The 24,912-nt window shown below is 50.3% G+C and overlaps 1 protein-coding gene across 5 annotated transcripts in view; it reads right to left on the bottom strand.

The window, feature by feature from the left end:
- The window catches only part of nr1h3 (nuclear receptor subfamily 1, group H, member 3), a 176,219-nt gene that overhangs the window by 48,716 nt on the left and 102,591 nt on the right, over positions 1 to 24,912 (bottom strand). For all 5 annotated transcript variants that reach the window (XM_073047703.1, XM_073047704.1, XM_073047706.1 and 2 more), the window contains 2 exons: positions 20,449 to 20,654; positions 6,019 to 6,198 (listed from right to left, as the gene is read on the bottom strand). In XM_073047703.1, coding sequence (XP_072903804.1) covers positions 6,019 to 6,198; positions 20,449 to 20,654 — 386 coding nt within the window. The remainder of the gene's footprint in view (positions 1 to 6,018; positions 6,199 to 20,448; positions 20,655 to 24,912) is intronic.

Genomic DNA, 24,912 nt, shown 5'->3' on the forward strand with positions numbered 1-24,912 from the left:
TCTGTGGGAGGAGCCACAGGAGGAGTCAGCAGGGTCTGTGGAGGAGCCACAGGATCAGTCAGCTGGGGTCTGTGGGAGGAGCACAGGAGCAGTCAGCGGGGGTCTGTGGGAGGTGCCACAGAGCAGTCAGCGGGGGTTGTGTGGGAGGAGCCACAGGAGCAGTCAGCGGGGGTCTGTGGGAGGAGCCACAGGAGCAGTCAGCAGGGGGTCTGTGGGAGGAGCCACAGGAGCAGTCAGCGGGGGTTTGTGGGAGGAGCCAGAGGAGCAGTCAGCAGGGGGTCTGTGGGAGGAGCCACAGGAGCAGTCAGCGGGGGTCTGTGGGAGGAGTCAGCAGGGGTCAGTGGGAGGAGCCACAGGATCAGTCAGCAGGGGTCTGTGGGAGGAGCCACAGGAGCAGTCAGCAGGGGTCTTGTGGGAGGAGCCACAGGAGCAGTCAGCAGGGGGTCTGTGGGAGGAGCCACAGGAGCAGTCAGCGGGGGTCAGTGGAGGAGCCACAGGAGCAGTCAGCGGGCGTCTGTGGGAGGAGCCACAGGAGCAGTCAGCAGGGGTCTGTGGGAGGAGTCAGCAGGGGTATGTGGGAGGAGCCACAGGAGGAGTCAGCAGGGGTCTGTGGAGGAGCCACAGGAGCAGTCAGCGGGGGTTTGTGGAGGAGCCAGAGGAGCAGTCCAGCAGGGGGTCTGTGGGAGGAGCCACAGGAGCAGTCAGCAGGGGTCTGTGGGAGGAGTCAGCAGGGGGTCTGTGGGAGGAGCCACAGGAGCAGTCAGCGGGGGTCTGTGGGGAGGAGTCAGCAGGGTCGTGGGAGGAGCCACAGGATCAGTCAGCAGGGGTCTGTGGGGAGGAGCACAGGAGCAGTCAGCGGGGGTCTGTGGGAGGAGCCACAGGAGGAGTCAGCAGGGGTCTGTGGGAGGAGCCACAGGATCAGTCAGCAGGGGTCTGTGGGAGGAGCCACAGGAGCAGTCAGCGGGGGTCTGTGGGAGGTGCCACAGGAGCAGTCAGCGGGTGTTTGTGGGAGGAGCCACAGGAGCAGTCAGCGGGGGTCTGTGGGAGGAGCCACAGGAGCAGTCAGCAGGGGGTCTGTGGAGGAGCCACAGGAGCATTCAGCGGGGGGTTTGTGGGAGGAGCCAGAGGAGCAGTCAGCAGGGGGTCTGTGGGAGGAGCCACAGGAGCAGTCAGCGGGGGTCTGTGGGAGGAGCCACAGGAGCAGTCAGCAGGGGGTCTGTGGGAGGAGCCACAGGAGCAGTCAGCGGGGGTCAGTGGGAGGAGCCACAGGAGCAGTCAGCGGGCATCTGTGGGAGGAGCCACAGAGCAGTCAGCAGGGGTCTGTGGGAGGAGTCAGCAGGGGTATGTGGGAGGAGCCACAGGAGGAGTCAGCAGGGGTCTGTGGGAGGGAGCCACAGGAGCAGTCAGCGGGGGGTTTGTGGGAGGAGCCAGAGGAGCAGTCAGCAGGGGGTCTGTGGGAGGAGCCACAGGAGCAGTCAGCAGGGGTCTGTGGGAGGAGTCAGCAGGGGGTCTGTGGGAGGAGCCACAGGAGCAGTCAGCGGGGGTCTGTGGGAGGAGTCAGCAGGGGTCTGTGGGAGGAGCCACAGGAGCAGTCAGCGGGGGTCTGTGGGAGAGCCACAGGAGCAGTCAGCGGGGGTTTGTGGGAGGAGCCAGAGGAGCAGTCAGCAGGGGGTCTGTGGGAGGAGCCACAGGAGCAGTCAGCGGGGGGGGGGGGTCTGTGGGAGGGCCACAGGAGCAGTCAGCAGGGGTCTGTGGGAGGAACCACAGGAGCAGTCAGCGGGGGTTTGTGGGAGGAGCCACAGGAGCAGTCAGCAGGGGTCTTGGGAGGAGCCACAGAGCAGCAGCAGGGGTCTTTGGAGGAGCCACAGGAGCAGTCAGCAGGGGGTCTGTGGGAGGAGCCACAGGAGCAGTCAGCAGGGGGTCTGTGGGAGGAGCCACAGGAGCAGTCAGCAGGGGGGTCTGTGGGAGGAGCCACAGGAGCAGTCAGCAGGGGGTCTGTGGGAGGAGCCACAGGAGGAGTCAGCGTGGGTCTGTGGGAGAGCCACAGGAGCAGTCAGCAGGGGTCTGTGGGAGGAGCCACAGGAGCAGTCAGCAGGGGTCTGTGGGAGGAGCCACAGAGCAGTCAGCAGGGGTCTGTGGGAGGAGCCCACAGGAGCAGTCAGCAGGGGTCTGTGGGAGGAGTCAGCAGGGGTCTGTGGCAGTCAGCAGGGGTCTGTGGGAGGAGTCAGCAGGGGGTCTGTGGGAGGAGTCAGCAGGGGTCTGTGGGAGGAGCCACAGGAGCAGTCAGCAGGGGTCTGTGGGAGGAGTCAGCAGGGGTCTGTGGGAGGAGTCACAGGAGGAGTCAGCAGGGGTCTGTGGGAGGAGCCACAGGAGCAGTCAGCAGGGGTCTGTGGGAGGAGCCACAGGAGCAGTCAGCAGGGGTCTGTGGGAGGAGCCACAGGAGCAGTCAGCAGGGGTCTGTGGGAGGAGCCACAGGAGCAGTCAGCAGGGGTCTGTGGGAGGAGTCAGCAGGGGTCTGTGGGAGGAGCCACAGGAGCAGTCAGCAGGGGTCTGTGGGAGGAGTCAGCAGGGGTCTGTGGGAGGAGTCACAGGAGGAGTCAGCAGGGGTCTGTGGGAGGAGCCACAGGAGCAGTCAGCAGGGGTCTGTGGGAGGAGTCAGCAGGGGTCTGTGGGAGGAGTCACAGGAGGAGTCAGCAGGGGTCTGTGGGAGGAGCCACAGGAGCAGTCAGCAGGGGTCTGTGGGAGGAGCCACAGGAGCAGTCAGCAGGGGTCTGTGGGAGGAGCCACAGGAGCAGTCAGCAGGGGTCTGTGGGAGGAGCCACAGGAGCAGTCAGCAGGGGTCTGTGGGAGGAGCCACAGGAGCAGTCAGCAGGGGTCTGTGGGAGGAGCCACAGGAGCAGTCAGCAGGGGTCTGTGGGAGGAGCCACAAGAGCAGTCAGCAGGGGGTCTGTGGGAGGAGTCAGCAGGGGGTCTGTGGGAGGAGTCACAGGAGCAGAGAGCAGGGGTCTGTGGGAGGAGCCACAGGAGCAGTCAGCGGGGGTCTGTGGGAGGAGCCACAGGAGCAGTCAGCAGGGGTCTGTGGGAGGAGTCAGCAGGGGGTCTGTGGGAGGAGTCACAGGAGCAGAGAGCAGGGGTCTGTGGGAGGAGCCACAGGAGCAGTCAGCAGGGGTCTGTGGGAGCAGTCAGCAGGGGGTCTGTGGGAGGAGCCACAGGAGCAGTCAGCAGGGGGTCTGTGGGAGGAGCCACAGGAGCAGTCAGCAGGGGGTATGTGGGAGGAGCCACAGGAGCAGTCAGCAGGGGTCTGTGGGAGGAACCACAGGAGCTGTCAGCAGGGGTCTGTGGGAGGAGTCACAGGAGCAGTCAGCAGGGGTCTGTGGGAGGAGTCAGCAGGGGTCTGTGGGAGGAGTCAGCAGGGGTCTGTGGGAGGAGTCACAGGAGCAGTCAGCAGGGGTCTGTGGGAGGAGTCAGCAGGGGTCTGTGGGAGGAGCCACAGGAGCAGTCAGCAGGGGGTCTGTGGGAGGAGCCACAGGAGCAGTCAGCAGGGGTCTGTGGGAGGAGCCACAGGAGCAGTCAGCAGGGGTCTGTGGGAGGAGCCACAGGAGCAGTCAGCAGGGGGTCTGTGGGAGGAGCCACAGGAGCAGTCAGCAGGGGTCTGTGGGAGGAGTCAGCAGGGGGTCTGTGGGAGGAGTCAGCAGGGGTCTGTGGGAGGAGCCACAGGAGCAGTCAGCAGGGGTCTGTGGGAGGAGTCAGCAGGGGTCTGTGGGAGGAGTCACAGGAGGAGTCAGCAGGGGTCTGTGGGAGGAGCCACAGGAGCAGTCAGCAGGGGTCTGTGGGAGGAGCCACAGGAGCAGTCAGCAGGGGTCTGTGGGAGGAGCCACAGGAGCAGTCAGCAGGGGTCTGTGGGAGGAGCCACAGGAGCAGTCAGCAGGGGTCTGTGGGAGGAGTCAGCAGGGGTCTGTGGGAGGAGCCACAGGAGCAGTCAGCAGGGGTCTGTGGGAGGAGTCAGCAGGGGTCTGTGGGAGGAGTCACAGGAGGAGTCAGCAGGGGTCTGTGGGAGGAGCCACAGGAGCAGTCAGCAGGGGTCTGTGGGAGGAGTCAGCAGGGGTCTGTGGGAGGAGTCACAGGAGGAGTCAGCAGGGGTCTGTGGGAGGAGCCACAGGAGCAGTCAGCAGGGGTCTGTGGGAGGAGCCACAGGAGCAGTCAGCAGGGGTCTGTGGGAGGAGCCACAGGAGCAGTCAGCAGGGGTCTGTGGGAGGAGCCACAGGAGCAGTCAGCAGGGGTCTGTGGGAGGAGCCACAGGAGCAGTCAGCAGGGGTCTGTGGGAGGAGCCACAGGAGCAGTCAGCAGGGGTCTGTGGGAGGAGCCACAAGAGCAGTCAGCAGGGGGTCTGTGGGAGGAGTCAGCAGGGGGTCTGTGGGAGGAGTCACAGGAGCAGAGAGCAGGGGTCTGTGGGAGGAGCCACAGGAGCAGTCAGCGGGGGTCTGTGGGAGGAGCCACAGGAGCAGTCAGCAGGGGTCTGTGGGAGGAGTCAGCAGGGGGTCTGTGGGAGGAGTCACAGGAGCAGAGAGCAGGGGTCTGTGGGAGGAGCCACAGGAGCAGTCAGCAGGGGTCTGTGGGAGCAGTCAGCAGGGGGTCTGTGGGAGGAGCCACAGGAGCAGTCAGCAGGGGGTCTGTGGGAGGAGCCACAGGAGCAGTCAGCAGGGGGTATGTGGGAGGAGCCACAGGAGCAGTCAGCAGGGGTCTGTGGGAGGAACCACAGGAGCTGTCAGCAGGGGTCTGTGGGAGGAGTCACAGGAGCAGTCAGCAGGGGTCTGTGGGAGGAGTCAGCAGGGGTCTGTGGGAGGAGTCAGCAGGGGTCTGTGGGAGGAGTCACAGGAGCAGTCAGCAGGGGTCTGTGGGAGGAGTCAGCAGGGGTCTGTGGGAGGAGTCAGCAGGGGTCTGTGGGAGGAGCCACAGGAGCAGTCAGCAGGGGTCTGTGGGAGGAGTCAGCAGGGGTCAGTGGGAGGAGCCACAGGAGCAGTCAGCAGGGGGTCTGTGGGAGGAGCCACAGGAGCTGTCAGCAGGGGTCTCATTAATGGAGAATGTGTGGAGCAGGTTAAGACCTACAAGTATCTGGGAGTACAGTTAGACGAGAAGCTAGACTGGACTGCCAACACAGATGCCTTGTGCAGGAAGGCACAGAGTCGACTGTACTTCCTAAGAAGGTTGGCGTCATTCAATGTCTGTAGTGAGATGCTGAAGATGTTCTATAGGTCAGTTGTGGAGAGCACCCTCTTCTTTGTGGTGACGTGTTGGGGAGGAAGCATTAAGAAGAGGGACGCCTCACGTCTTAATAAGCTGGTAAGGAAGGCGGGCTCTGTCGTGGGCAAAGTACTGGAGAGTTTAACATCGGTAGCTGAGCGAAGGGCGCTGAGTAGGCTACGGTCAATTATGGATAACTCTGAACATCCTCTACATAGCACCATCCAGAGACAGAGAAGCAGTTTCAGCGACAGGTTACTATCGATGCAATGCTCCTCAGACAGGATGAAGAGGTCAATACTCCCCAATGCCATTAGGCTTTACAATTCTACCGCCAGCACTTAAGAACTTTTTAAAAGCTATTATTAATGCTTTTTGAGATAGTGATTTAGATGCATATCATATTTTTTACTGAGTTAAGTATTGTATGTAATTAGTTTTGCTACAACAAGTGTATGGGACATTGGAAAAAAAGTTGAATTTCCCCATGGGGATGAATAAAGTATCTATCTATCTATCTATCTATCTAAATGGATGGGCTTTGATGGGTGGAATTTAGTTGAAAGGCATAAGATTGAACTAGGTTACAGGGAACTAACTGGAGGAATGGATTGATTGAATTGCTTTGAGAGCCTGCAAAACATGGGCAAAACAGCCTCCTCCTCTAAAGTAGGGAAGTTTCATGCTTGTTGAGAAACTGTTTGGTAAACCAAATTTAGAATGTGAATGGTATGGAAATCCTGGCCATATTGTAACCCTGTGGGAGTAGAACCATACCTCAATAGTTGAAGTCTTGAGCAGAGCAATCTGATCTTCACGGGTCAGATCCAAAAACCCTGGCACCTGTTTCGCAAAGTCGACTAGTTCCTGGACTGAGATGATCGCCAGTTCTGTAAAGTGCTCGAATCTCTGCTGTCTTGTCTCACGATTGTGAGGGTCAATGCTCTGTGGCCAAGGCTATAAGGAAAAGGACAATGAACTGAGCAGTTTTGTGGGGAAAAAAATGGATTTAACTTACAAGTGTACAAGTATATTTTCAGGAAAAGAAGGGAAAACTAAATGAGGATACAAGTTAATTTCACTCTGTTGAAACAAACACCTATCATAAGTTTTCTTAAATCTCTGTGTTGTGTTCTAAGGAATAATTGCACTTCGTCTCCAACTCTGTTGAAAGTTGGTAAGTTCAGGTAGATAAAAAACAAAATAAAAACAGAAAATGCTGGCAACACGAAGTCAGGCAGCTTGTAGAGAAAGGAAAACACTTAACATGGTAGGTCACACACCCTCCATCAGAACTCTGGATTCAACAACTAAAAGCTGATCTTGAGTTGGAGGCAGCCTGGATACAGAATGCACATATTCCTTAGAACACAACACAGAGATTTAAGAAGATTTATGATCGGTGTCACTAAGGAAACAAGTTAAAACAGAATAGGGAACCAAGTTAAATGTATAAACTACAGCTAGAGATGCAAAGCAGGCAAGCAGAAATTCTGAGAATGTTAATTGAGATCATCCAAAATGTACTCAGAGGTAGTAGAAAGCATTCACTGGAAGGTTAGAGTTGATTAGGAATCTGAAGAACTTCTGGGTCAGAGGCCATGGTTGAAGTACGGAATATTTCACACCTGCCTGAAGTGACAGAGGATGCTGCATTGTGGCAGTGTGTAACAGAGAAACAGAGAAGATTAAAAGGATGAATGAAAACAAAATCGGTTCTGGCTCTGGCAGCACAGGGTGTGGTAAAAAGTTGTTTTCTAGTTGGATGAGTAAAATACAGTGAAGCTTCCAGGACATTAATTAACCAGATACATGTTTACGATAACCTGATAATCCTATGATCACTTCGTGAAAATTCATTTCTAATTATCCAATCAAATCATGTAATTTTTTTTCCTTCAGATCTACAATTTCCATCTACAGACCTCACACCACACCCCACCTACATCCTCACCAATCTGGGACACCAAACCCACCTACACCCTCAGTTCATGACACACTCCCTCACCTACACCCTCACATCAAAGACCACATGCCAGGGAGAGGACCAAGGAAGGAGAGCAGTCAACTGCCATTGGGAGAAACACTACAAAGGCCTGCTCCACCATGACTCTGTCCTTACAGAGTATCACAAACAAAGCAATGAGCTTAGAGCGTGGATCACTACTTGGAGCTATGATGTTATGGCCATTACAGAGACTTGGATGGCTCAGGAGCAGGAATGGTTACTTAGGCTACGTCCACACTACGTCAGATAAATCCGTAACCGAAGCTTTTTTGCTTCATTTTTACCCTCTGTCCACACTAAAACGGCGTTTTTGTCTCCTGAAACCAGAGCTTTTCAAAAACACTTTCCAAGGTGGATATTTTTGAAAACACTGCTCGGGCAGATCAGTGTGGACAGGGTAACCGGAGACTTTTGAAAACGCTGTCAGACGGTAACGCGCTATTTCATTGTTTTCTTGAACGCAACCTAACAATTTTAGAACAGATGGCAACGAGACTGAAGCCAGAAGAGTTAGAAATGTACTTACCAAATACTGTGGCCCATAACTTACTGAATAAATAAGTATTCTGTACTCACTTTGCCCTGTTTTCTGTCCTTGCTCATATGAAGTTGGTTTACCTATTTATGCAAGTACTTCTCTGACAATAGATGTGTAACAGCCTAATGTAACATTGTATGGAAATACAAGATAACACTGATGCAGACATGTTTTATACATTCAACAAGGTGCTTTATTAATGCAACAGAGTTAGTCAGTTTTTCAATGTTCGTCGTCAGCCAGGTCAATCTGTCCATGAACACCCTGTCGGTTGCCTCCGTACGCTACAGTATTTGTTTTTTTTAGTTTTAATTTGTCCTGCATGAGAGCCAACAGCTGTCCATTGTTGTAAGTTTTTCTAGTCTGTAACTACACAAACGCGCACTTCTACGGCGAGATTCGACACCAAACATGTCGCTTGTTTTCGGTAAATGTGTCCTGCACATGTGCAGAAGGAGGAGATTCGCTGAAATCTCCATTTCAATGTGGATAGAGATATTTTCAAAAACGCGTAGTGTGGATACCTATCGTTTTTACGTGAAACCGGCGTTTTCAAAATTATCCGGTCTAGTGTAGATGTAGCCTTAGAGTGCCAGGCTTTAGATGTTTCAGAAAAGACAGGAAAGGGGGCAAAAGAGATGGGGACATGGCACTGCTGATCAGAGATAGTGTCACGGCTACAGAAAAGGAGGAGGTCATGGAGGGATTGTCCACTGAGTCTCTGTGGGTGGAAGTTAGAAACAGGAAGGGTTCAATAACTCTTCTGGGTGTTTGTTATAGACCACCCAATAGTAACAGATAGAGAGACAGATTCTGGAAAGGTGTAATAATAACAGGGTTGTTGTGGTGGGAGATTTTAATTTCCCAAATGTTGAATGGCATCTCCCTAGAGCAAGGGGTTTAGATGGGGTAGAGTTTGTTAGGTGTGTTCAGGAAGGCTTCCTGACACAATATGTAGATAAACCACAAGAGGAGAGACTGTACTTGATTTGGTATTGGGAAATGAACCTGGCCAGGTGTCAGATCTCTCAGTGGGAGAGCATTTTGGAGATAGTGATTATAATTCTATCTCCTTTACAATAACATTGGAGAGAGGCAGGAACAGACAAGTTAGAAAAGTGTTTAATTGGAATAAGGGGAATTATGAGGCTATCAGGCAGGAAATTAGAAGCTTAAATTGGAAACAGATGTTCTCAGGGAAAAGTACGGAAGAAATGTGCAAACGTTCAGGGGATATTTATGTGCAGTTCTGCATAGGTACGTTCCAATGAGATGGGGAAGTTATGGTAGGGTACAGGAACCGTGGTGTACAAAGACTGTAATGAATCTAGTCAAGATGATAAGAAAAACTTACAAAAGCGCTTAATTGGAGTAAGGGGAAATATGAAGCCAGCAGGCAGGAATTTGGAAGCATAAATTGGGATAGGTGTTCTCAGCAAATGTTCAGGGGAGATTTGTGCAGCATTCTGCATAGGTACGTTCCAATGAGACAGGGAAAGGATGGTAGTGTACAGGAACCGTGGTGCACAAAGGCTGTTGTAAATCTAGTCAAGATGAAAAATTTACGAAATGTTAAAAAAACTAGGTAATGATAGAGATCTAGAAAATTAAAAGGCTAATAGGAAGGAGCTTAAGAATGAAATTAGGAGAGCCAGAAGGGGCCATGAGAAGCAGGATTAAGAAAAACCCCAAGGCATTCTACAAGTATGTGAAAAGCAAAAGGATAAGACGTGAGAGAATAGGACCTATCAAGTGTGCCAGTGGAAAAGAGTGTATGGAACCGGAGGAGATAGCAAAAGTACTTAATGAATTCTTTGCTTCAGTATTCACTACAGAAAAGGATCTTGGTGATTGTAGGGATGACTTACAGTGGACTGAAAAGCTTGAGTATATAGACTTTAAGAAAGAGGATGTGCTGGAGTTTTTGGAAAGCATCAAGTTTGATAAGTCACTGGGACCAGATGAGATATACCTCAGGCTATTGTGCGAAGTGAGGGAGGAGATTGCTGAACCTCTGGCAATGATCTTTGCATCAATGGGGACGGGAGAGGTTCTGGAGGATTGGAGGGTTGGAGATGTTTTTCCCTTATTCAAGAAAGGGATTAGAGATAGCCCAGGAAATTATAGACCAGTGAGTCTTACTTCATTGGTTGGCAAGTTGATGGAGAAGATCCTGAGAGGCAGGATTTATGAACATTTGGAGAGGTATAATATGATTAGGAATAGTCAGCATGGCTTTGTCAAAGACAGGTTGTGCCTTACAAGCCTGATTGAATTTTTTGAGGATGTGACTAAACACATTGATGAAGGAAGAGCAGTAGATGTAGTGTATATGGATTTCAGCAAGACATTTGATAAGGTACCCCATGCAAGGCTTTTTGAGAAAGTAAGGAGGCATGGGATCCGAGGGGACATTGCTTTGTGGATCCAGAACTGGCTTACCCACAGAAGGCAAAGAGTGGTTGCAGATGGGTCATATTCTACATGGAGGTCGGTCACCAGTGGTTTGCCTCAGGGATCTGTTCTGGGACCTCTACTCTTCATGATTTTTATAACTGACCTGGACAAGGAAGTGAGGCATGGGTTAGTAAATTTGCTGATGACACAAAGGTTGTGGGTGTTGTGGATAGTGTGGAGATCTGTCAGAGGTTACAGCGGGACATTGATAGGATGCAAAACTGTGCTGAGAAGTGACAGATGGGGTTCAACCCAGATAAGTGTGAAGTGGTTCAATTTGGTAGGTCAAATATGATGACAGAATATAGTATTAATGGTAACACTCTTGGCAGTGTGGAGGATCAGTGGGATCTTGGGGTCTGAGTCCATAGGATGCTCAAAGCAACTGTGCAGGTTGACTCTGTGGTTAAGAAGGTGTATGGTGTATTAGCCTTCATTAATCATGGAATTGAATTTAGGAGCAGAGAGATGACATTGCAGCTGTATAGGACCCTGGTCAGACCCCATTTGAAGTACTGTGCTCAGTTCTGGTCGCCTCACTACAGGAAGGATGTGGAAGCCATAGAAAGGGTGCAGAGGAGATTTACAAGGATGTTGCCTGGATTGGGGAGCATGCCTTATGAAAATAAGTTGAGTGAACTCAGCCTTTTCTCTTTGGAGCGACGGAAAATGAGAGGTGACCTGATAGAGGTGTATAAGATGATGAGAGGCATTGATCGTGTGGATAGTCAGAGGCTTTTCTCCAGAGCTGAAATAGTTGCCACAAGAGGACACAGGTTTAAGGTGCTGGGGAGTAGGTACAGAGGAGATGACAGGGGTAAGTTTTTTACTCAGAGGGTGGTGAGTGCATGGAATGGGCTGCCGGTGACGGTGGTGGAGGCGGATACGATAGGGTCTTGTGTTTTGGTGGCCTGCGTGCCTCAATGACCAGAGAGCTGTGCCGTCTGGACACGGGATTCATGACCAGAGAGCTGTGTCGGCTGGACACGGGGTTCATGACCCAGAGAGCTGTGCTGTCTGGACACGGGGTTCATGACCAGAGAGCTGTGCTGTCTGGACACGGGGTTCATGACCAGAGAGCTGTGCTGTCTGGACACGGGATTCATGACCAGAGAGCTGTGCTGTCTGGACACGGGGTTCATGACCAGAGAGCTGTGCCGGCTGGACACGGGGTTCATGACCAGAGAGCTGTGCCGGCTGGACACGGGGTTCATGACCAGAGAGCTGTGCCGGCTGGACACGGGGTTCATGACCAGAGAGCTGTGCTGTCTGGACACGGGGTTCATGACCAGAGAGCTGTGCTGTCTGGACACGGGGTTCATGACCAGAGAGCTGTGCTGTCTGGATACGGGGTTCATGATCAGAGAGCTGTGCTGTCTGGACATGGGGTTCATGACCAGAGAGCTGTGCTGTCTGGACACGGGGTTCATGACCCAGAGAGCTGTGCTGTCTGGACACGGGGTTCATGATCAGAGAGCTGTGCTGTCTGGACATGGGGTTCATGACCAGAGAGCTGTGCTGTCTGGACACGGGGTTCATGACCAGAGAGCTGTGCCGGCTGGACACGGGGTTCATGACCAGAGAGCTGTGCCGGCTGGACACGGGGTTCATGACCAGAGAGCTGTGCCGGCTGGACACGGGGTTCATGACCAGAGAGCTGTGCCGGCTGGACACGGGGTTCATGACCAGAGAGCTGTGCCGGCTGGACACGGGGTTCATGACCAGAGAGCTGTGCTGTCTGGACACGGGGTTCATGACCAGAGAGCTGTGCTGTCTGGACACGGGGTTCATGACCAGAGAGCTGTGCTGTCTGGACACGGGGTTCATGACCAGAGAGCTGTGCCGGCTGGACACGGGGTTCATGACCAGAGAGCTGTGCCGTCTGGACACGGGGTTCATGACCAGAGAGCTGTGCCGGCTGGACACGGGGTTCATGACCAGAGAGCTGTGCTGTCTGGACACGGGGTTCATGACCAGAGAGCTGTGCTGTCTGGACACGGGATTCATGACCAGAGAGCTGTGCTGTCTGGACATGGGGTTCATGACCAGAGAGCTGTGCTGTCTGGACACGGGGTTCATGACCAGAGAGCTGTGCTGTCTGGACACGGGGTTCATGACCAGAGAGCTGTGCTGTCTGGACACGGGGTTCATGACCAGAGAGCTGTGCTGTCTGGACACGGGGTTCATGACCAGAGAGCTGTGCTGTCTGGACACGGGGTTCATGACCAGAGAGCTGTGCCGGCTGGACACGGGGTTCATGACCAGAGAGCTGTGCCGTCTGGACACGGGGTTCATGACCAGAGAGCTGTGCCGGCTGGACACGGGATTCATGACCAGAGAGCTGTGCTGTCTGGACACGGGGTTCATGACCAGAGAGCTGTGCTGTCTGGACACGGGGTTCATGACCAGAGAGCTGTGCTGTCTGGACATGGGGTTCATGACCAGAGAGCTGTGCTGTCTGGACACGGGGTTCATGACCAGAGAGCTGTGCCGGCTGGACACGGGGTTCATGACCAGAGAGCTGTGCTGTCTGGACACGGGGTTCATGACCAGAGAGCTGTGCCGGCTGGACACGGGGTTCATGACCAGAGAGCTGTGCTGTCTGGACACGGGGTTCATGACCAGAGAGCTGTGCTGTCTGGACACGGGGTTCATGACCAGAGAGCTGTGCTGTCTGGACACGGGATTCATGACCAGAGAGCTGTGCTGTCTGGACACGGGATTCATGACCAGAGAGCTGTGCTGTCTGGACACGGGGTTCATGACCAGAGAGCTGTGCTGTCTGGACACGGGGTTCATGACCAGAGAGCTGTGCTGTCTGGACACGGGGTTCATGACCAGAGAGCTGTGCTGTCTGGACACGGGGTTCATGACCAGAGAGCTGTGCTGTCTGGACACGGGGTTCATGATCAGAGAGCTGTGCCGTCTGGACACGGGATTCATGACCAGAGAGCTGTGCTGGCTGGACACGGGGTTCATGACCCGGAGAGCTGTGCTGGCTGGACACGGGGTTCATGACTAGAGAGCTGTGCTGGCTGGACACGGGATTCATGACCAGAGAGCTGTGCTGTCTGGACACGGGATTCATGACCAGAGAGCTGTGCCGGCTGGACATGGGGTTCATGACCAGAGAGCTTTGCTGTCTGGACACGGGGTTCATGACCAGAGAGCTGTGCTGTCTGGACACGGGGTTCATGACCAGAGAGCTGTGCTGTCTGGACACGGGATTCATGACCAGAGAGCTGTGCTGTCTGGACACGGGGTTCATGACCAGAGAGCTGTGCTGTCTGGACACGGGATTCATGACCAGAGAGCTGTGCTGTCTGGACACGGGGTTCATGACCAGAGAGCTGTGCCGGCTGGACACGGGGTTCATGACCAGAGAGCTGTGCCGGCTGGACACGGGGTTCATGACCAGAGAGCTGTGCCGGCTGGACACGGGGTTCATGACCAGAGAGCTGTGCTGTCTGGACACAGGGTTCATGACCAGAGAGCTGTGCTGTCTGGACACAGGGTTCATGACCAGAGAGCTGTGCCGGCTGGACATGGGGTTAATGTTTTGGCTCTTCCTAGAGGCCAGATTAAAAGAGTTCCCCCGGTCCTCCAGCTTTAGGGGTTCAGCTTAGGGTTATCTGTTATGGTTGTAACTCCAGAAACAAAAAACATGGAAAGTGGGATGCGTGTGTACTCAGTAAAGTACTTAGTGTATTTCAGTGAGGCGCTCACATATAATGAGGTGGTATAATGACGAAACAATTCATATAACCTGTAATGAATTATGTAAACAAGGAATGCTTGATTAAACAATGTATTTACAATATTATTCAAACATTACTGAAATATGAAATACACTACAATCCTCCCAGCTTAACTATAAACACTAACTGAATATGGAATTCATCTCAACTCCTATATGTAACATATTGCTCTCTTGTCATCTGATATACAGTGTCCTATATAATACAACTACTATATACTGACATACACAGCATAGTAATTTTTAAATTGTCCCATTCGGGCCAGAGACTTAATTGCAGTGGAAGATTTCTTACTCTTCTGGGATAATGTCTTTCCTGACCAGGGGTGAGGTCACTCTGCTTGGCAGCTGAGACTTGTGGCTGTGAAACAATCTCAGGGTCGGGGTCTTCTCCATGGTGGGTGCAGGGGTTGACTCTGGGATGGTTCTGACAGCTCGGGACACCTATCTTCTCCAACAATTGACTCTGTTCTCCTCAACTGATCAATGTGTCTGATGTTATCTGGGGACGACACAATGTAGGACAGTGATCCAGTTCTGTCCTTTATCTTTCCAAGTATCCACTTTTGATCACCTTTGTAGTCCCTCGTCAGGACTGCTTGTCCAGGAGTGAAACATCGAACCTCCTTGTTTGAGGAGCCCTCCATTTGCCTCAGCTCTTTGTCTTGCACACTCCTTCTGAATTGGGGTTGAGGAGATTCAAGTGTGTGCGCAAGGGACAACCCAGGAACAGCATGTACAACACGCTGGAGGAACTCAGCAGGTCAGGCAGCATCCGTGGAAACGAGCAGTCAACATTTCGGGCCGAGACCCTTCGTCAAGAACAGCATAGCTGACGGCTGTCGGTTGTGGAGTGCGCTGTACTGCATTGTGCAAGGAGGAAATTGGTGAGCTTCTGATTCAGTGTCAGTGTAGTGTTTGCTGCTGACACTGCTCACAGTGTTTTCTTTAGAGTCTAGACAAACCTTTCCACCAAACCAATTGTAGCTGGGTGGTACGAAGCAGATGTAATTTGTCTTATCTTAGTCATTTTCAGGAATGACTGCAACTGTTCCCTAATGGTCTGTGGTCCATTGTCATTGGCTCAGTGGTCGAGAAAACCAGTCCTTGAGAAAAGGCTTCTCAACACATCAACAGTGTACAGTGCTGTCATGGGGGTTATTGGGAACACTTCTGGCCTCTTTGTAGCTGCATCCGCTAAGACCAAGACATTTTTGCCCACAAGTGGTTTGGCAGGATCCATACGAGTCCACTGCCAAGGCAAGTCAGGCCATTCCCAGGGATGGAGGGGCATTCATCTCGGCATTTCTTAATGTGTTGGCATCCTGAGCAGTGCATGACAAGCAACTTGATCTGAAGATCTACCCCAGGCCACCAGACAAAGCTTTGAGCCAATGCTTTCACTTTGACCACATCTAGATAATTGGCATGTAGCTCCTCCAACACTTTGGCTCTCAGCTTGGATGGTAAAACAATTCTCAATCCCCACATAAGGCAACTCCTGTCAAGGGCAAGGTCATCCTTCTGCTGTACATTACAGCCATTTTGCATTGCCATGTAGACCTAAAACCTGTTTTTCTGGTTTCCCTTTGGGTCATCTCTGCCATTATAGGGAGACTTTCAATCTGCATTAGGGAAAATATGTCAAGAGGAGTGTCCTCTTTTGAAATTTTTTCAGATATTTCCTTTTCCAAAGATAAATAAGACAATTCCTCAGTATTTCCATGATTAGTTGTCCTCTTGAATTCAACCTTGTAATTATGTCCTTCAAAAATCAGAGCCCATCTCTGCATTTGTGATGCTGCTGTCAGTGGAACACCCTTCTGTGGACTGAAAATGGCGACTAGTGGTTGATGATCAGTAATGAGGGTACTCTCTCCCATTCAGGTATTGGTTGAAATGCTTTACACCTAAACCAGATTCAAAGCCTCTCCATTAATCTGGGCATCCTTCTCCTCTCAGCGGTAAGGAAACGTGATGCAAAATCTATGAGACGTTCACTTCCATTGCTCACAGTATATCATGACTACACATATACCACAAGGCAAAAGGCATTAAAAGCAAGCTTGACTGGGTGATGTGCAGCGTAATGTGTGAGTACAGTGTCTGACATCACCATTTCCTTTGTCTTTTGGAAAGCCACCTCAAACTTCTCTGTCTGTTACCATTTCTTCCCAATCTGTAGTAATGAGTTCAAGGGGTGGAACACAGCAGCCAGGTTTGGCAAGATCCAGTTACAGTAATTGATAAATCCTAAAAAGGACCACAAATGTAACACATACTTCCACCACTGTTATAAGGGGGGCACTGGGACGGACCCAAATGCAAGACATAGACATTGAAGTACTGGGAACTGGACTGGACTAGAGTTAGGGACGGGACTGCACACAGACTAGGAGCTGAAACAGGAACAAAGACTTGGGCTAGGACTTTGGCTAGGAAAGCGGGACCAGGACAAGGAACTGGGAACTAAGAGACTGGGCTTGGACTCCGAGCCAGAGACTGGACAAGGACCCAAATCCTTGTCTCCATTAGGTAAGTCAGGCTGTAATCGGGCTCAGACTCCAGAACTAGGCAAAAACATAACGTGGCTACAGGGCTGGATGAGGCCAGGGTTCTTCGAGGTTTTCCTGGACAGGATGAGGTACTGCTTCTTAGAGCACAGGGCCGGGACCCTTCCTAGGACATCGGGCCAGGATGAATGCTGAGGTAAACTGCCGAAGAAACTCGGGGATTCAGATGGGGAGGTAAAGAGAACAGTCCTGCCTCAGGGTAACGGCAAGGACAGCCTGGCTTACCCAATGGAGACGAGGACAGGAAGGGACAGATCCAACCATAGGGTAACGGCAAGGACAGCCTGACTTACCCAATGGAGACGAGGACAGGAAGGGACAGATCCAACCATAGGGTAACGGCAAGGACAGCCTGACTTACCCAATGGAGACGAGGACAGGAAGGGACAGATCCAACCATAGGGTAACGGCAAGGACAGCCTGTCTTACCCCATGGAGATGAGGACGGGAAGGGACAGATCCAACCATAGGGTAACGGCAAGGACAGCCTGGCTTACCCAATGGAGACGAGGACGGGAAGGGACAGACCCAACCATAGGGTAACGGCAAGGACAACCTGACTTACCCAATGGAGATGAGGACGGGAAGGGACAGACCCAACCATAGGGAAACGGCAAGGACAGCCTGGCTTACCCAATGGAGACGAGGACGGGAAGGGACAGACCCAACCATAGGGTAACGGCAAGGACAGCCTGACTTACCCAATGGAGACGAGGACGGGAAGGGACAGATCCAACCATAGGGTAACGGCAAGGATATCCTGACTTACCCCATGGAGACGAGGACGGGAAGGGACAGATCCAACCATAGGGTAACGGCAAGGACAACCTGACTTACCCAATGGAGACGAGGACGGGAAGGGACAGATCCAACCATAGGGTAACGGCAAGGACAGCCTGGCTTACCCAATGGAGACGAGGACGGGAAGGGACAGATCCAACCATAGGGTAACGGCAAGGACAACCTGACTTACCCAATGGAGATGAGGACGGGAAGGGACTGATCCAACCATAGGGTAACGGCAAGGACAGCCTGGCTTACCCAATGGAGATGAGGACGGGAAGGGACAGATCCAACCATAGGGTAACGGCAAGGACAGCCTGGCTTACCCAATGGAGACGAGGACGGGAAGGGACAGACCCAACCATAGGGTAACGTCAAGGACAGCCTGACTTACCCCATGGAGACGAGGATGGGAAGGGACAGATCCAACCATAGAGTAACGTCAAGGACAGCCTGACTTACCCCATGGAGACGAGGACGGGAAGGGAGCTCAATCTGGGTGGCTCCGAGTCTCGGGGCAGCCAGCAACCTTGGCTGGCTACGGAAACAGACATATCCATATCTAGCTTGGAGTGGCAGACGGCCACTCAGCTGGCCCCGGGAAAGGTATTACAGGAAATATACAGAGTCTTTAAAAAGTATTCAGCCCACACAACTATTTTCACATTTGACTGTCTCATTTCCTAAATTTAAAATATATTTAAGTGAAATTTTTTGAGCTAATCTACAAAACATTGTGCATCATGCCAAATCAAAAGAGAAACTCTAAAACCTGTCAACAATTTACTAAAAATTGAAAACTGAAATTGTGAGGCTGAAAAAGTATTCATCCCTTTTGTAATTACTACACTAACTTTCCTCAGGTGTAATACTGTATATTACCTGACCAACTCACCCGATTTGTTGCTGTAGGAAAGCGGAGATCACCTGTTTTCATGAATTCAGAAGAATAAAACACACCCTGTCTTTGTAAGGTCTAGCAGTATGGTAGATTTTCAACAGGACAAACCAGAATGAAGAGAAAAGACCATTCAAGTCAGAGAAATAATAGAGAAGCTGTTGTGAGTCGCTCCCAACCACCCCAGCTTCCAAGATTTAAATGCTCCAACTCTCCAGACTATAGGTAGCTGGTGCAGCCTCTTTAAGGGCTTAGGACGGTCCCATTAGTTGATATCCATGTTTTGGGTGCCAAGAATTGAGTATTTAAGCAACACCTGAACAGAGGTTCAGTGCTCAGCCGTAAGCCTACCAGTGACTTGTCTAGCATTTGCTTTGTGCTCCGTTTCTCGAACTCGTTTGAGACCGTGTCTCAATCACTGCCTCAGAGACTCCAGCATTTTGGTCCCAGCCATCCTCTTTAAGACTCTCATCGCAGAAGCACAAGTATGGGGAGGAGTACAAGACCATCTCAAAGGCACTGTGCAACTCATCATGAAAAAGTGGTGAAAATATGAAACCACAGCCACACTGCCTAGGTAAGGCCGCCCATCGCCGGTGGATGACGTCACTTGTAAGAGAGGCTGATGGGACACCAACAGTCACTCAGAGTGAGCTGCAGAGGTCAGCGGCAGCAACTGGAGATGAAATTCATGGCTCCACAATCTCTAATGCCTTGCCCAAAAATGGTATTTTATGCAAGAGTGGCAAGGACAAAGCCCTGGCTTAGAAACAAAGCGTATCCTTGCCCGTAAAGACTTTAAAGCATCACCTGGAAGATACGTGGAAGCAAGTCTTGTGGTTGGATGAGGCTGAAGTGGGACTTTCTGGCCTCAATATTAAGTGGTACATATGGCATAAATCTAATACTGAGCATCAGCTGGTTAACACCATCCCCACTGTAAAATATGGTAGAAGTAACATCATCCTCCGGGGATCCTTTGCAGCAACAGGGACTGGAAATCTGGTTCAGATTAAATGCTGCTAATTACAGAGAGATTCTGGATAAAAACCTGCTAGCCTCTGCTAGAAAGCTTAAACTGAGGAAGAAGTTCATCTTTCAGCGGGACAACGATCTAAAGCACACTGCCAGAGCAACCATGGAGTCGCTTCAAATGAAGAAAACTTGTGCCCTTGAGTTGTCCAAAGTCCTGATCTTAATCCAATTGAACATATCTGATAAGACCTTAAGATTGCTGTCCACCTCTGCTCCCAAACTAAACTGCCACAGATGCAGCAATTTTGCAAGGAGCAATGGGCAAATCTTGCTCCATCACATTGTGCAACTCTAATAGAGACTTGTCCAAAAAAGATTACTGGCCGTAGTAGCTGTGGGGGTGCACAACTAAGTACTGAGCAAAGAGGGATGAATACTTTCGAACTGCTGACATTTCAGTTTTTGAAGTTTTGGCTATCCATGTTTTACAATTTTCCCTGTTTTCTTTGGACTCTATTGTGGAAAAAAGGAACATGTGATTCACAAATAAAAATCCTCTCTACTGCCTCTCACAATGAGACACTCCCTTAGTAATTCCTCTTCCAGAGTGGCTTTCCCTCACTACTGCTCCTCCCAAGTGTTATACTCCTCAGTACTGTCTCTCCCAAAGAACAACACTGCCTCAGTACTGCCCCTCCCAAGTGTTATACTCCTCAGGACTGTCTCTCCCAAAGAACAACACTGCCTCAGTACTGCCCCTCCCAAGTGTTATACTCCTCAGTACTGTCTCTCCCAAAGAACAACACTGCCTCAGTACTGCCCCTCCCAAGTGTTATACTCCTCAGTACTGCCCCTCCCAAGTGTTATACTCCTCAGGACTGCCCCTCCCATACTCTGACGCTCCCTTACTACTGCCCCTGCCACAATATGACACCCTTCGGTAATTCACCTCCCACAGCACACTGTTATCACAACACGCCTGTCCTGCAGTGGGGCACTCCCTCGGCCCCGCCCCTCCCGCAGTGCAGGGTCAGAATGGATTCTTTTCGCACAGTTTTGAAATGGGATGTGAGCACCAAACTTAAGCACCTTGTAAGGGATCCATCACTGACGTTGACCAGTGACGTAAGTAACTGTATATCGTTAGTCCTCTGCCATGCTGAGGTTTTATGCCTCTGTTTTTTCTTCATTTTAGAGAGATGCTCCCACAAAACTTACGGTCACTTGCAATTGGTCACTGAAGGATCGCTTGTTGCACTGTTGCTGCGCGGTGACCAGTCTTCTGATCATCTCAACTTGAGCCATGTTGAGTTTGGGAATGTCCCAGCCAGCCAGGGACCTTGGGGTCACCTTCACCGCTTTCATCACTTCTTCTTCCAGCTTCTTCATCTTCTTCCGTCGAATCTGTTCTTCTGACAAAACACCTGGAGGTAAATATGAACGTTAGTGTAGATCCTCAACTGAACATGTAATCTAACTGACTCGCTCATAAATAGTTATTAACATAGAACGGGAACAGTCCCATGTTGTCAAATTAAACCAAATCACTTCTGTCTGCACAAAATCCACATTCTTCCACGTTTAGCATATTTACATGTCTATCTAAAATCCCCTTAGGTGCCTCTATTGCAATTGCCTTGACAGCCTATTCTAGACACTCAAAGCTCTTCCAGAGAAAACAACCCCAGGTTTGTCCAAGCTCTTGCTATATCTCACACATAGAACATAGAACAGTACAGCACAGGATGTTGTGCCAAACCAGCTGAGCAGTACATCAAGAAACCCCCAAACACCAACCCCTCCTACCTACACTCCACCTTCCTCCCATTTGTGTGCCTATCTAAATGACTCTTAAAACCTCTAATGTATTTTCCTTTACCACCATACCAGGCAGAGCATCCCAGGCATACACCATTCTCTGAGTAAAAAAAGTTACTTCTCAGATCCCCTTTGAACCTACCCCCTCTCACCTTCAATGCATGCCCTCTGGTATTAGACATTTCAACCTGAGGAAAAAGATACTCTCTGTCCACTCCATCTATGCCCCTCATAATCTTATAAACCTCTATCAGATCTCTCCTCAGCCTATGCCACTCCAGAGAAAACAACCCAAGTTTACCCTGCCTCTCATAATAGCACATGCCCTCTAAACCAGGCAGTAAACCTCTTCTGCACCCTCTCCAAAGCCTCAACTTCCTTCCTATAGCGGGGCAACCAGAACTGTGTGCAATACTCCAGATGAGATCCAACCAGAGTTTTATGAAGTTGCAACATAACCTCTTGACTTTTGAACTCAATGCCTGACTAATAAAAGCAAGCTTTCCGTAGGCCTCCTTAATCGCCCTATTGACCTATGCAGCCATTTTCAATGAGCTGTGAACTTGGATTGCAAATTTATACCTTTCTGTACCTTTTCCAAAATCTGCATCCTTCTAGTAATGGGTTCATATGACTATAGGATATTGGAGCAGAATTGGACCATTTGGCTCATCGAGTCTGCTCAGCCACCTCATTCTCCTGACTTCTCCCTGTAACCTTTCACACCCTGATTTATCAAGAATCTATCAACCTCTGTTGTAAATACACTCAATGTCCTGGTCTCCATGGCAGCCTGCAGCAACAAATTCTACAGGTTCACCACCATTTGGCTAAAAAAAATTCCTCCTCATCTCTGTTCTAAATGGATGGTCCTCTGGTCCTAGACTCTCACTATAGGAAACATCCCCTCCACATCTACTCTATCTAGGCATTTCACTATTCAATAGGTTTCAATGAGATCCTCCCTCAGTTTTATTTAAATTCCAGCAAATACAGACCCAAATGCTTCTCGTCTGGTAAGCATTTCAATCCCAGAATCCTTTTCGTGTTGGTTTTTAAAAGCTTCACAATCCTCTAACATCCCATTAATTTTTGCTCTATTATATGCCACCTTTTTGTTTTTATGTTGGCTTTGTCTTTCCTTGTCAACCACAGTTACAGCATCCTCCCTTTAGAATATGTCTTTGAGACATATCTATCCTGTGCCTTCCAAATTATTCCCAGAAATTCCAGCCATTGCTGCTCTGCCATTATCTCTGTGGTGTCCCCTTCCAATCAACTTTGGCCAGCTCCTCTCTCATGACTCTGTAATTCTCTTTACTCCACTATAATACTGATATATCTGACTTTAGTTCTCCCTCTCAAACTGCAGGGTGAATTCTATCATAGCTGAATGGTCTGTGGGTGGATAAATCCCCTGGACCTGATGGAATGCACCCTCAGGTTCTGAAGGAAGTAGCTGGAGAGATTGTGGAGGCATTAACAATGATCTTTCAGGAATCGATAGATTCTGGCATTGTACCGGATGACTGGAAAATTGCAAATGTTACTCTGCTATTTAAGAAGGGTGGGAGGTAGCAGAAAGGAAACATTAGACCTATTAACCTGACATCAGTGGTTGGGAAGTTGTTGGAATCGAGTGTTAGGGATGAGATTATGGAGTACCTGGAGGCACATGACAAGACAGGCCAAAGCCAGTATGGTTTCCTGGAAGGAAAATCCTGCCTGACTAACCTACTGAAATTATTTGAGGAAATCATAAGTAAGGTAGACAAAAGAGATACAATAGATGTGGTGTACTTGAATTTTCAGAAGGCCTTTGACAAGTTGCTGCAAATGAGGCTGCTTAGCAAGAAAAGAGCCCATGAAATTACACGGAAGTTTCTAGCATGGGTGGAGCATTGGCTGGTCAGCAGAAAACAGGCTGGGAATAAAGGGATCTTACTCTGGCTGGCTGCCGGTTACCAGTGGAGTTCCACAGGGCTCGGTGTTGGGACTGCTGCTTTTTACAATGTATGCTAATGTTTTTGACTACAGTATTATTAGATTTATGGCTAAATATGCCAATGATACAAAGATAGGTGGAGGAGTGGGTAGTGTTGAAGAAACAGAGAGCCTGCAGAGAGACTTAGATAGTTTAGGGGAATGGGAAAGAAGTGGCAAATGAAATATAATGTTGGAAAGTTCTCTCTCATGGGATCTGAAATTAACACCAACTTGATTTTGCCAATCTGCCTGCATAATGAAATCTCCCATGACATTGCCCTTTTTAAATGCATTTTATATCCCCTTTATAATTCATAGCCCACATCCTGACTACTGTTCGGAGTCTAGTATATAACTCCTAATAGGGTACTTTTACCCTTGCAGTTCCTTAACTCTACTCACAATGATTCTACATCTTCCGATCTTATGTCACCTCTATCTAAGGATTTGATTTAAATGTTTACTAACAGAGCCATCTCACCCTCTGTCTGTCCTTTTTGATACCATGTGTATCCTTGGATGTTGAGCTCTCAGCTATGGGCTTCTTTCAGCCACAACTCAGTGATGCCCACAATGTCATGCCTGCCAATCTCTAACCACACTACAAGATCATCTATCTACCTTATTCGGTATACTGTGTGCATTCTAATATAACACCTTTAGTCCCGTATCTGTCACTCTTTTAAATTTTTTCCCCCTGTTAAACTGCAACTCATCCCACGGACTGCAATGTTGCCCTATCAACTGCCTGTCCTTCCTGGCAGCCTCACTACATGCTGCTTCCACTTCTAAACCAACTGCCCTATCCTCAGCCCTATCACTCAGTTTCCCACCCCCTGGCAAATCAGTTTAAACCCTCCTAAAACAATTCTAGCAAGCTTGCCCACAAAGATATTGATCCAACCCTACCCACCAGGTTCATGTGAAACCCATCTCTTTTATATAGGTTGTACCTTTCCAATAATCCAGAAATCTGCCCCCTGCACCAGTTCCTCCGACACACATTCATCTGCCAAATCATCCTATTCTTGCCCTCACTGGTACGTGGCACAGGCAGCAATCCAGAGATTACTATCTTCGAAGTCCTGTTTTCAGCTTTCTGCCTAGCTCCCTAAATTTGCTCTTCAGCACCTCCTCTCTTTTCCTATCTATGCCATTGGTGCTAACATGTACCAAAACTTCTGTCTGCATACCCTCCCCCTTTAGAATGCTGTGGACCTGATCTGAGACCATATAGGAGCAGAATTAGGCCATTTGGCCCATTGAGTCTGCTCCTCCATTTCAGCATGACTAATCCAATTTTCCTCTCAGCCCCAAACTCCTGCCTTCTCTTCATGCCCTTCATTCCATCTGGGTGTCTCTATTGTGTTTCCTCCTCTAACTTTGAAACTCCCTGTCACAACTGCTGCACTCTTCACCTCTTCTGAGCTGCAGTACCAGAGCCCCAATTGTTGTAGATTGGGGTGGTGTGTACCACTGGGGTGCCCTGAATCTTACACAATACTCCGTACGGCCCAAGCAAGGTTTTAAACAGCTTCCACATGACTTCCTGACTCTTGTACTCAGCAGCCCAACCAGTTAAGGCAAGCATGTCAAACGCTTTTTTAAATCTCCCTATCCATTAATGTGGACACTGTTGGACACCAAGATTTCTCTGTACATCCATGGTGTTAAAGGTCCTACTATTAAATGTATACTCTCCTCAACATTTGACCTCCCAACGTGCAACACCTCATGCTTGCCTGAGTTAAACTCCACCTGCCGTCTCTCTGTCCACATGATTTATATCCTGCTCTTCAGTGACCGGTCCTCCCTCACAGAAATACTGGAACATGAGTCACTGGCTCTGAATTCTTCTCCCTTAGAGAGATAGAACAT

Source organism: Hemitrygon akajei, chromosome 6 (genome assembly GCF_048418815.1).
Source record: "Hemitrygon akajei chromosome 6, sHemAka1.3, whole genome shotgun sequence".
In the NCBI taxonomy this organism is placed as follows: Eukaryota; Metazoa; Chordata; class Chondrichthyes; order Myliobatiformes; family Dasyatidae; genus Hemitrygon; species Hemitrygon akajei.